The sequence below is a fragment of the Prosopis cineraria genome, unplaced genomic scaffold (genome assembly GCF_029017545.1).
Source record: "Prosopis cineraria cultivar Desert tree isolate PC_DT_omini unplaced genomic scaffold, ASM2901754v1 PC4, whole genome shotgun sequence".
Taxonomy (NCBI): Eukaryota; Viridiplantae; Streptophyta; class Magnoliopsida; order Fabales; family Fabaceae; genus Prosopis; species Prosopis cineraria.
Genome location: NW_026555335.1, coordinates 13,558,155 through 13,570,925, shown reverse-complemented (window position 1 = coordinate 13,570,925; position 12,771 = coordinate 13,558,155). Strand labels below are relative to the sequence as shown.

Sequence of the window (12,771 nt, the reverse complement as noted above, 5' to 3'; positions counted from 1 at the left end):
ATACGATCTTTTTATATTTATTTTTATTTAAAAATATTGAAGGGGCCAATTGCCCCTACAAAATAAGCAAAATTTACACTTGCTTTTCAGTTTGAATTATACTTGGCCTTTTTTAAAATTGCACGTGTGCCCCATAAAAAATCAACCGCCCCATACTTTCTTTAAAATTATCTAGCATATATATTTAAAAGTATTGTTTACTTTTATATTTATTAAAAAAATAAATTTATGATATAAATGAAATTAATATATTTTTAAAATTCTCATATTATTTATTTATATATTACTTTAATTAATATTTAAAACTATTTTCTTCAAAAAAATTAATATTTATATTTAATATAAAAGTTGCCCCTCTACTAACTTTTTTTGTGCCCTTACTGCTTAAAAGTAAATGGTTAATTGATTTAATTATTAAGAGTATCCTTTTAAACAAACTCATTAATTATAAATAAAAAAATAAAAAAAAAGTCTTGTATTCTTCAATAGAAAGTGTACATGATAGTTTCTCAAGTAATAAGAACAGACCGAAACAGACCGAACATATTTGTAATGAAATAGAGTCTGACTCAAAGGGATATCTTGATCACATAATCATGATTACGTAGATGTTTTTTTATAAAAATATCTTTAATTAAAAATGTGAAAAGATTAGCTAAACTAAGTTTTTTTTTTTTTGTTGACGGAAGAGTAAATGATGGAATTTCTAATGGGGTGGGTATTACAAGTTTTTTTTTTTTTTGTTTTTCCGGCAGAAGTTTAAAATATGCAGGGGTGACCAAATTTCTTCGTATATTTTGTGATATTTTTATGCATTAATATTTTTATTAATTTACTACTTTCTACTTCAATTTTAAATTTAAATTTATAATTATTATATTCTATATATATAATTAATAATTATAGATCACGACAATAAATCTAGTTTACTACTTGCAAAATGTTTAATTACTTGAATGTATCAACAGAATCATTTAATTATTTCTGCTAATGATTCTAACAAAAATCCATTTTGGAGTACAACAAGTAGATCTTAATTAATAGTGTTATTAATTGAAGGTTCATATCATACCTAGAAGAACCACTAATTATTGCTCAGTTTGCAGGCACATACATAACAATTCATTATAAGGTTGCCTTTCTTCTTCTTCTTCTTCTTCTTCTTCTTCTTCTTCTTCTTCATCTCCTCCCTCCTTTATTTTCTGTGATTGATCAAATTGGACAACTTGACCTACCACTGCAAATAATCATGGCGTAGCGGTTTTCTCGCGCTCAAGTGTGATGTGCAAAACGTGAAAGATGAAAATGATTTTATTGTTCAAGTGGATATTTTAATTGTCAGTGATTAATTTGGGGATATTTTCAACTTCCACTGTCCTTTTTATATCTTTAGAAAAGGTAGGCAAAAAGAGAATAGAAGAACAACCTCCATAGTGGGATTCACTCGCAGCTGCCACAAAACACAACACTCTCACTTATTTTTATAACTATCTAACTGGATCATATTCGAAAATTGTTGAATTTAATTGAAGATAATTCATTTAAAAATCTTGTGCTTAAACATTCTTAACTCCTTTAATTAGGATCAATGCGTGTTGCTCGACACTCTCACTTTATTTAGAGATAATAATAAAGACTAATAATAGGTTGGAAGAATAAGGATTGACTTCAAGCATATTTCACGTTTGTGGTTTTTTTGAAAAAAAAAAAAATCAGTGTAATACACGATCACACTTATATATTGATTTAGATTATGGATTTGTTTGTTTAAGATTAAAAATAAGTTATTTTTAAATAGTTTAAATATTTATAAAAATATATTTATTTTGTAGAGATTTTAAAATTTATGTTGTCTTTCTTTATCTTTATTTTATAAGAATTATTTTTTATTACTTACAAGCATTAAATATGGGTATTGATTATTTAATTATTTTAAAATTTTATTATTTTTTCATGTATCTTGAATTTTTAAAACATTTTCTCTCATAGACAGTATTAAATTATTTTTAAAAGATAATCAAAATAATTTCTCAAAATAATCATAAATTTTTTTATATTCTATTTTTTAAAAAATGAAGTCAAATTAAATGAACACAATGAAACGATTACAACCTTAAGGGCCTTTAGAATAAAAAGCTAAAGTTTAAAAGTTTAAATAAACATCATGAAAACTAATAATCTAATTTAGATTCTAATTATATTCAAAAGTTTAAATAAACATCATAAAAACTAATAAAATATATATATATTTTTTAAAAATAAATTTTTTAAAAAAATCTGAAACAAACGGCCCTTATATATATATATATATATATATATATCATCATTCCAAGGGAAGTGGTTGACCGCTGACTCGGTTGGAAAATTCATCTTGTGTTTCATACAACACCATCATTAATTTCAACGCATATATAAAGTCAAATAAAGACAATCAATGCCATCCAGAAGAGCTTGTCCTTTTAACTACCACTTGCAGATACAATCAACCATGTTATATAATGGTGTATATGAGAATAATGGAGGTAGGAATTTTTAGAGAGAGCATGTCCTCTATAACGTAAACATATATTGATGATGCCTCATGATTTTGCCCATTTTGTTTCATGACATTGATGTTTTAAAGGCTATGATAAATTAATTTGAAGTTTAAATCATCATCAGCATATTGGTATAATGTGTTATCATTGTATTAATCTGTTCTTTCCCTTGTATATTTATGCTATTCATTAAGAAACTGGATAATATTGAGAGAGAAAAAGTTTGGAATTTAGAAGAAAAATTCACTACCTTCCTTCTATAAGGCATTCTAAGGAGGCTAGTAATATAGAAAATGCATTTAGGAGTTAATCCATTTTTATACTACTTACTATACAGTATATGGTACTATTGAGTTAGATTTGAATATTATTGGCCAGTCTAATTAGAGGTGACTATAAAAGTTTAAACCTTTAACCTTATACGCTTCAAGAGGCTAGGAAAATCGAGTTCTTTTCACTTGATCTCACTGCCATTGATTAAATCAATTGCATCACAATGGCATGAGAAAAATTTATTGTTCATAAAGTCAAGTAGACAATTGCTTGATTGATGTTGATCAAGGTATTAAATACTTAGGTGGGACCCAATTGTGTTGTATGGTTCCCCCTACCTCTTTTATCTTTATTCTCTTCACTTCACCCCTTCATTGCAATGAGAGGATCTTGACACTTCACTTATCTTCCTCTATTTCACTCATTTTTTGTTCACACATGTAATATAATTGCTTCAATACCAAAGAAAGAAAACCCAGAACCCAGTATCATGACATCAATAATCACTTCACTTAATTACTTTTCAAGTAAGTTATTTTCACTACAAAAGGAATCATCAACCTTAGAGTTGGCTGCTTCATCAACTAGCAAAGATGATGGTTTACACAAGTAGTCCTTCAGCCTCCCCATTTCCTGAGCCACATCCAGCATGCTTGGCCTTGTTAGAGGATTATGTTGTGTGCAGAGAAGACTCAGTTCTATGAGTTCCATCACAACATCTTGCCAGATTTTTCTGTCATGTTGCCCAGAATGGGCCAACCTCTGTAATGCCTTGTCAACAATGTTGTCTAGCTTGTATGGATACTGTCTCTTCACCCACTCATGCAAACTTGAGCCTTCATGAACAAGAACATCTGTGGGTGGCCTACCTGTCACTATTTCTAGTAATAATACTCCAAAACTGTACACGTCACCTTGGGTTGATGCTTTTTCCCCCATTCCATACTCTGATTTGTCCAAAATTTAAGAGCAGAGAAATAGTGGTAAGTTTTGTAGCATAAAGGTGTTGTTTATGTATAATGGCCCATGTGAATTAAAATTGGTTGTTCAGAACTTTTTATTTCCTGAGTTATTGCTTAACAGTCATGACTTGAATGTTAAAATAATGAACATGTTTCAATTATAATATTGTTGAAAACTTGTTTCAGTTGTACATTGAATAACTTTTTAGTATTCTTAGACCATTGCAAGTATATTCATAAAATTATTGTTAGGTTAATCATCTCATGATGCAAGTAAAGTAAACTTCTAACAGTCTTAATCTCTCTGTCATTTCATTGTTCATATAATTTTTTTCTGTTAATATTTTGATTAGACAACTAAATATAATCAAGAAAAAAAATAACATGCCACAACGAAGTTGAATAATAATCTTAAGTCACAAGAAAGCAAACTAATTTTGGAAATTAAACAGTTTATATGGTTGCAATATGAGCATATCCTCCTTCTGTAGACCAATTTAACAGAATTGACCCAGTAATACTCTCATTTAGCATAGAAAAGAAGGGCAGTAAAGAAAACATCTCAAGTTAAAAAATTATTGTGATCTAATAGTAACATCTCATTAAAACATCTCTCTCTAAATTTTGTTCACTAAATTCCTGGAAATGTATCCAAAAAAAAAAGGCCAGGAACATAAGAAAATTGTTGCAAAATCAAGGTTCATAGGACATACCAGGGGCTATATAGCCAACAGAACCACATAACAACCCATGTGTTGAACTGAAAGATGCTGAGTTATTACTGTAGGCCATATTCTCATCACCTTTCACAAGCCTTGAAATTCCAAAATCAGTAACCAAAGCTGTCATATCATCATCAAGAGGTATATTGCTCGGCTTGAGATCACAGTGGATCACTCTCACTGGAGAGTAATGGTGCAAATAGGCCATTCCTTCAGCGACGTCACTACATATCTTCACAACCTGAACTAAGTTCAATGCGTGGCTCAACCCATGGCTCGGATATAGGTGCCTCTCAAGGCTGCCATTTGGCATTAGAGGAAGAACAAGAGCTTTAAACTCTGGCTTGCTGCAAATTGTGATGATCCTTATCAAGTTTCTGTGCCTAGTCCTTTTCAAAATTTGAATCTCTCTTCTAAAACTCCCTGAAAATTCACCTGCTGTGGTGGTGTCTAACACCTTCACTGCTATTCTGGTGTTATCTCCAAGGACTCCCTTATAGACATGACCAAATCTTCCCGAACCAATTAAGCTTGAAGCACTGAAGCCTCCAGTGGCATCAATAAGTTGTTTGTATGAAATACTTGGGTATTTTAGATCTTTTGTTTCCTCTTCATCATTCTTGTAGCCCTTTCTGCCAAATATTGCCAGTCGCCTTTGAAATTTCACCCTGTGCACCAATCGGAAGCCAAACATGCACAAGAGGGGAATGGCAAATAGAAACACTGGAATTATAAGGAGAACAAAATGATCGCTGTGTTTCTTGTGGCAGCTTTGCATCCCTTTTATGGAACCACATAGAGCATCATTTCCTAGGAAAGAGTCTATGCTCAGAGATGAAATTGCTTCCTTGTTTGGTATATTCCCTGAGAACTTGTTGAAGGAGAAATTGAGTTTCTTGAGAGTGGATGATAACAGAAGGGACTCTGGTATTGCCCCCGTTAACCTATTTGAAGAGACATCAAGTGCCTTTAAATAAGGCAGTTGGCCTAATGAAATAGGGAGAGGGCCCTCTAAGGAGTTACCAGAAAGGTTTAGGTATTCTAGAGCTATGCAGCTTTCAAGCTGAGGTGGGATTCTGCCAGAGAGATTGTTGTTTGACAAATCAATAGCTAGCACCATGTCCATTTTGCTGAGCTCTAATGGTAAAGGGCCATTCAAGTTGTTGCTTGATAAGTTCAAGTGTAGTTTCAAGCTAGTCAAGGCAGCAACTTCTGTAGGAATCACCCCAGAAATTTTGTTTCTAGATAGGTCCAAAATCTCCAAATTGACACATTTTCCGAGACTCGGTGGAATTGTTCCAGAAAGCTGGTTTTCATACAGTAGAAGCCTTCTTAACTGGGAAAGGTTAGCAAAACTATCGGGTATAGAACCAGAAAGCTTGTTTCTTGACAGGTCTAGAAGGCCTAGATGTTGAATGACACCAAGTGCTGAAGGAATCTCACCAGATAGTGAATTATTGGACAAGTAGATTCTCTCAAGCTTCCCCATCTTGCATAGGCTAGGAGGGATTGATCCATTCAGTTGATTACTCGAAAAATTTAGGAGAGTCAAGTTAACGAGGTTGGCTATTTGAGGAGGAATAGGGCCATAAATGAGATTGTCATCAAGGTGAAGCTGTACAAGGCTTGTAGGAAGATCACCAATATTATAAGGAAGCTTCCCACCAAGATTGTTTTCTGCTATTTCAAGTTCTTGAAGGTAAGATAAATTTGTCAAGGAAGCAAAGAAAGGTTCAAGGTTGGTGTTGCCATCATGGCTAACAAAGTCATTATCTGACAAATAGAGAAACTGTAGCTGCGGCCAACTACTTACAATCTCAAGTGGTAACTCTCCACTCAGCATATTTGACCCCAAATCAAGCCATTTGAGCTGTTTGGAGTTGGCAAGAGCAAGAGGAACTTGGCCTACTAGTTTATTAGACCAAAGTAAGAGAAACCTAACCTCTAGAAGCAGACACTCATTGTTCAATGGGATTTGTCCCCCTAAGGAATTGTTGGAGAGGTCTATATACCTCAATGAGGAAGACCCATTGCAGAAAAGTGAAGCTGGAATCTCACCCTCAAGCTTGTTGCTTCCCATGTCAAGGTAGTATAAGTTATGGAGTGAACTCAACTCAGCTGGAATTTCTCCTTCAAGAAAATTCCAAGATAAACTGAGTTGCCCAAGTTGAGTTAAGAAGCCTAACTCTTTTGGAATGTGACCCACAAAAAAATTCTCAGAAAGATCAAGAATTTTCAAGGAAGAGAGGTTGGAAATAGAAGGAGAAATTGTGCCTCCTACTGATTTTCCGTTGAGATTAATCTCTATGACTCTCCTGTCACTTGCATTGTTGCACCTTATGCCTGACCAACTACAGACATGAACATCAGGAGATTTCCAGCTTGCTAGAGCGTTATTTGGGTCGGAAACAATGCCTCTCATGAATGATATCAGAGAACTTTTATCGTTCACCAGGTCAGCATTTTCTTGCCCGTAAGCTCCTAAATGAACAACGAACACAGAGAAAAACACAAACAAGCAAAATCCACTCAAACTCATTGAATAATTAATATTACAAAACGTTTCTCTTCAACCCCAAAAAAAATTAATGAAGGAAGCGATGAAACCAGAGAAAAACACACGCAAGAACTGAGCGTGAATGTTCAAATATATGTAAGCTCATGGAAGCAGTGTGCCTAACTGCCTTTTAGCAGTTGACAGTACGTTTGGCGCCTATGATGATTGACTTTGAAACAAGCCTATGTAGAGTGTACACGTGGCTACTATTAGGGGGCGTTAGGCACTAGGCAATAGTGGTGGACATGTCAGCATAAACAGGCGTAACATCAACAATCTAGTTTAATAGATATGGTGGACAATTTAGTCGGTTAGTGGATTATGTGCTGTTAGGGGAGATAATCTTGTTTAATGGGCACGCATGTTGCAGGGGATAATAGGAGCAATGAATGAGGATGAAAATTGAGAATGCGTAAGAGATTGGTTTCTAGTTGAAATTTATTAGATAAGAAATTTTAATCTAAGCTGCAATATTACGTATCAGCTACTACAAAAGAGAAGAATATGTATCAATAGTTCATATGTTTTAAAAAGCTGTGCAATGACCTCGAGTGTTAAACGGATTAATTATACCTGATTTCTCTTTAACAAAGTCTAGGAGAGGTACATTTAATTGTGCTCAACGATATTCAAATCTGATTTAATAATATTGCATATGAAAGAAATATATATATATATATATATATTTGTCTTTGACAAAAATAAACCAATTCAGTTCATGCTTCCACTAAAACTGCTAATAGATGCCGCCGGAGTGAGAGGTGAGTGAAGCTTGCTTGTAGTTATCAGGCAAACTAGTGTACTTTTGATATTAAAATGCTTTTATAACTTAAGTCATGACCATGTTAATAATAATAGTAATAATAAGAAGAAGAAGAAGTGGTGAGACGTGAGGCTCCGCCTCCCTCATCAATTATCAATTAATTTTTTTTAAAAAAAATCCTTTTGGATGGACTATATGGATTATACAATAGGCCAAAGACTATATTTTTTGAAGGTGATGGTTCACATGGACACATTTTTTTCTGAATTTATTTATAAATCATTTTTAATATGTTTCAATGCATTCAAAGAAAATTTTAAAATTCATTAATTTTATCTTAAAGTTTAATAAGTTTTAAACTTTACTCCTATTAAATATAATATTTTAATAATATACTTTCTCTCTCCAACGTTTAATGGAGAGTAAAAGAAAAAAATTGTGTTGAAAATTTAATAAGATGATGTATAAATATGACAAAAAAAATTTCTTTCTTTATCCTATAAATAGGACAAAAGAGAGTATATCTTAAACATTTTATATTTTATAATGATGTCAATATATAAAAGTGAAAATTATTTATTTATACATATATTTTGACTCGATTATAATTTACTTCCTAAATTTCAACTCTATATGAACCGGTACCTATAAGTTGAATTGGTTGTAACCTATTCCTTGAAATTTAACTTAATGCAGGTTATTCTTAATAGTTTTTGCTATTTAAAACATTAGTTCTTGAACTTTAACAATAATTTTATTTTCTAAATTCAAAGACTATCATTTTAAATAGATAAAACTATAAGGACTGAATTGTAAGAGATAAAATTTAGCAATTGAATTTTATTTGAGTTAAAATTAAAAAGATTGAGTTATATTAAGTCAAAGTTTACAGATTAAATTTTAACTAAATTAAAACTATACAAACTAAATGATTAATTTTTTTAAATAAAAATCAAAAAATAATTTAGTTTAGAGATAACCAAAGTTCGTGGTTGGACCAGGACTTTGTTGATAGGGTTGCGATTATTTAAATTTTTCTAGTTAACAGCTTGCATATATGTTAGAGGCAAAAAAAAAACATATAATACATTTAAAAAAATTAGAAGAATTACAATCAGCTCTCAAATAATAAATTATTTCTTCAATTCATTTACAAGTCAAACTTCTATATTACATGTTAAATTTTAGTATTTATAAGTAATCAGTTTTTTTTAATATGTATATATATATATATATATATACAGACTTATGGGTGTAATTTGGCATAGCCCAGTGTCCAACTCAAGATAACTCTTGAGCCCAAAAAATAACTAATGACGAGGTCGAATCTGGAGTGACCCAGAGCCCAACAGAATTAAGCTAAATTAGTAGGTAATGGGCCAGGTATGCTTGTTATGAAATATAAATTAATAAAAAAAACACATAAAGAATTGAAGAAAATTTCCGTCCAAAATATATATTTCTTTGTAAAAAAAATGGATCAAAAGTATCAAGTTCTTAAATTTTGATTATTTAATAATTGTACATTAACTTCAAATGAAAATTAAAAGATCGAAATCATAAAAAGTGTTCATGATAATCATCATTAAATTAATTTATTGTATGAGATATATCAATGAAAACAGTCCTATGGGCTATTATATCTATATATATCTATATATATATATATATACATAAAAGATTGGGAAAATGATAATAAAACTCATTTAACTTATGTAAATAATATTTTAATATCTCAAAATGTTATAATTTTTTTAAAATTGCTAAGAACTTTTCTGTCATTAAAAAATTTATACAAAGGATCAAAGTGCCTTTGATTAAAATAAAAATCCTAAGTTTCAGAACAAATACTTTGTGTTTTTAATTTACAAGTTTTGTTCTAAGACTTACATTTTTTTTTCTTAAAATTGCATGAATTCAATAGCAATTGACAAGTTTGTATTTGAAATCCTAATATTCTTTAAGTGCTACAAATATCAATTTTCATTCATAAGTTTTATTTTAAAATTCATAACTTTTCTTCTTCAATTTGAAAAAATTCAATAGTATTTCACAAGTTCACATTTTGAAATCTCGATATTCCTAAAATGTTGTAAATATTAATTGTCATTCACAAATTTTATTCTAAGATTTACAATTTTTCTTTTTAAATTCACAATAATTCAATAGCAATTTGCAAATTCGCATTTGAAATTTTGATATTTCTTAAGTGTTACAAATATTAATTATCATTCATAAGTTTTGCTCTAATATTCATAACCTTTTTTAAAAAAAATTATAAGAATTCAATAACAATTTGCAAGCATTTATTCTGAAGTTTGGGATTTTTTCTTTCAATTAAGGGCAATTTGGTCTTTATATTAATTTCTTAATGATAGAAAAGTCCTTACAAACTTCAAGGAAATTATAATATTTGTAAGGACCAATATATCATTTAAATAATTTAAATGAATTTTAATGTCATTTTCTCTAAAAGATTTCAAATAAAATAAAAATATATGCTATACTTTCAAAACTTGGTCACGTAGAGCAAAAGATACCTCAACCCAACATATAATCCAACTAAACTAATTTATTTTTCGTGTTTTGAAAAAGAGAGAACATGTCCCACGTAAAGAACTATAGCAAGGTTACACCAAGTAAACTAGGCTAGAAGCCAAAATAAATTCCTCTAATTTATTTTTAATAACATGAATTTATCAATACCAATCAACATTCTCAAGCAAAAATATCAATATTTATTATATTACTCAATTTATATAAAATCTAAAATTTATAATAAGTCCTATTATTTATAAGTTATAGAATCAAATTAAATCGGTCGGTTCAATGGGTTTAATTTAAACTAATTTCATATTCGGTTCAATCATGAAGCAATAATAGCTAGTGTCAAGGTGGAGTGAAATAGTAGTTTTTTTTTAAGATTGTCATTTTGTAATCAAGCACATACTGAAAATTTTAAATGATACATACTTCTAGAGTTCTCATTTTTAACAAGAGAGGCTTGTATCTGCACCCATGGGAAAGTAACGATCACTGCCTAAAACAAAATGATCATATGAAATCAAAATCATTTTTAACTATCATCCATATTTGACTATAACCATTTATTTATGTATATGCGGGTGTACATGCATAATAAGCCGCTCTATTTATAGGTAAATATATTCAATTTATTTGCTATTTATTAATTAATCATGTATTACCAATATTAATTCATTATTATTGTCATTGTTATAATAATAATAATAATAATAATAATAATAATAATAATAATAATAGAGTAAATTGTAATTTTCATAGCATATGAGTTGTGCAATGCAAGCCATTTCTTAAACTATGTCTAGATAGCATTTGGATTTGGATTGTAGATTTGAAATCTTGTATTTTAAATTTCACATTTAAAATTTATGTATTTAAAATATTTTATTTAAAAGTTTAAAAAATTTAAAATGAAGAAAGAGAGAGATTAAGATTTAAAACAAAAATGAAAAATTAAAAAGGATGATTTTTTATTTTTAATTAAAAAGAGATAAAAAATGTACAAGAGCCATAAAGATATCGTAGTAAAAATGCAAAAAAAAAAAAAGATATTCAACATAATTAAAATTTTAAATGATTAGGGTGCATATGAAATTTAAAATTATAATTGAATTACAATTTGAAATGTATTTGGATTTAAACCAAATTTAAATTCATAAATTTTTGTGTATTCAAAGAAAAGATTTAGTTCAAATTCAAATCCAAATCCTCATTAATTTAAATATACCATTAATTTAAAATTTAATTATTTACCATCATTTATTTGTCATGAATAGATACAATTACAGTATACTCTCTTTATTAAAAAATATAAAATATTTTTAATTAAATTTTATAGTTATTTATTTTTAAATTAACCCTATCTTTTTATATTTATTCCTATTTAATAGAGTATTTCACCCTGAAATAAATACAAAATGATTTATTTAATAAGAGTATTTTTTAAAAAGATAATGATTAAATCTTACAAAATTAAAAACGCCTTATATTTTTTAAGATACACCCCTTCAAAAAATGTCTTATATTTTTTTAATGGAAGGAGTATATTTGATATATTGATATTTTCATTTTTAAAAAATGTAAGATACCATATAGGTAGGATACACATCTATATAATTTCACAAATCACCAAATATAATTGTAATTCAAAAAATATCTAAACAACTCACATGCTTATATAATCCTTTGATATTGTTGGCCAAAAAAAAAAAAATCCTATGTTATTAATACCAATCAATATATAATATTTATTGCTAACATGTCAAAATAAAATTTAAAAGCCTCCAAAAATTTAATTTCTTAAAACAAGCTTTGAAGTATCAACTTTGAAATATTGGTCATAGAAAATCTTTGTTAAAAAATATTTTATAATTTTCATATACCAAGGGTTTTGGTCGAATACACACACACATATCCAAGGGTTGCCAACACGATATGGCAGTATCAAATATGATGCCGTGATAAGTCAATGAATTTGAAATATTTGTGCTTCTTGATATTTATCAAATCATGCTTTTTTTTTTTGAAGTTACTATAAAATTCCTTTATCAATTAGTAATATTTATTATAAAGAACCTTAAAATCTATGCTATTGAACTAACATACATTAGGATAATCTTTTAATTGTGTTGTTTACCAATTTACCAATTTCATTATGATATGATTTTTTTTTTTTCCTTTCTAAATATGCAGTGGAAATTGAGATGTTATCAATGTCTTCTCCTTCATACGTACATCATACATGCTTAAACGTAAAACTTCAATCCTCTGAAATAATTTTTTCCAATTATTTTTTAAAATATACATCAAATAAGAATTTCCACCATCTTCCCCACGTCACTTTTATTTTACTGTTATTTTAAATGTTTTAAAACAGTACATGCTCGTTATCATTTATCATCTTCAACAGAGCAGG

General features: G+C 29.1%; 1 protein-coding gene across 1 annotated transcript; it reads right to left on the bottom strand.

Annotated features, from left to right (window-relative positions):
• Positions 1 to 3,039: 3,039 nt before the first annotated feature.
• Positions 3,040 to 7,122, bottom strand: LOC129308217 (putative leucine-rich repeat receptor-like serine/threonine-protein kinase At2g24130). Its single transcript, XM_054949262.1, has 2 exons — positions 4,486 to 7,122; positions 3,040 to 3,757 (listed from the first exon to the last, which is right to left on the bottom strand). The coding sequence occupies exons 1-2, from the start codon at positions 7,031 to 7,033 to the stop codon at positions 3,327 to 3,329; spliced, it is 2,979 nt and encodes a 992-aa protein (XP_054805237.1). The 5' UTR covers positions 7,034 to 7,122; the 3' UTR covers positions 3,040 to 3,326.
• Between the last annotated feature and the right edge of the window lie 5,649 nt (positions 7,123 to 12,771).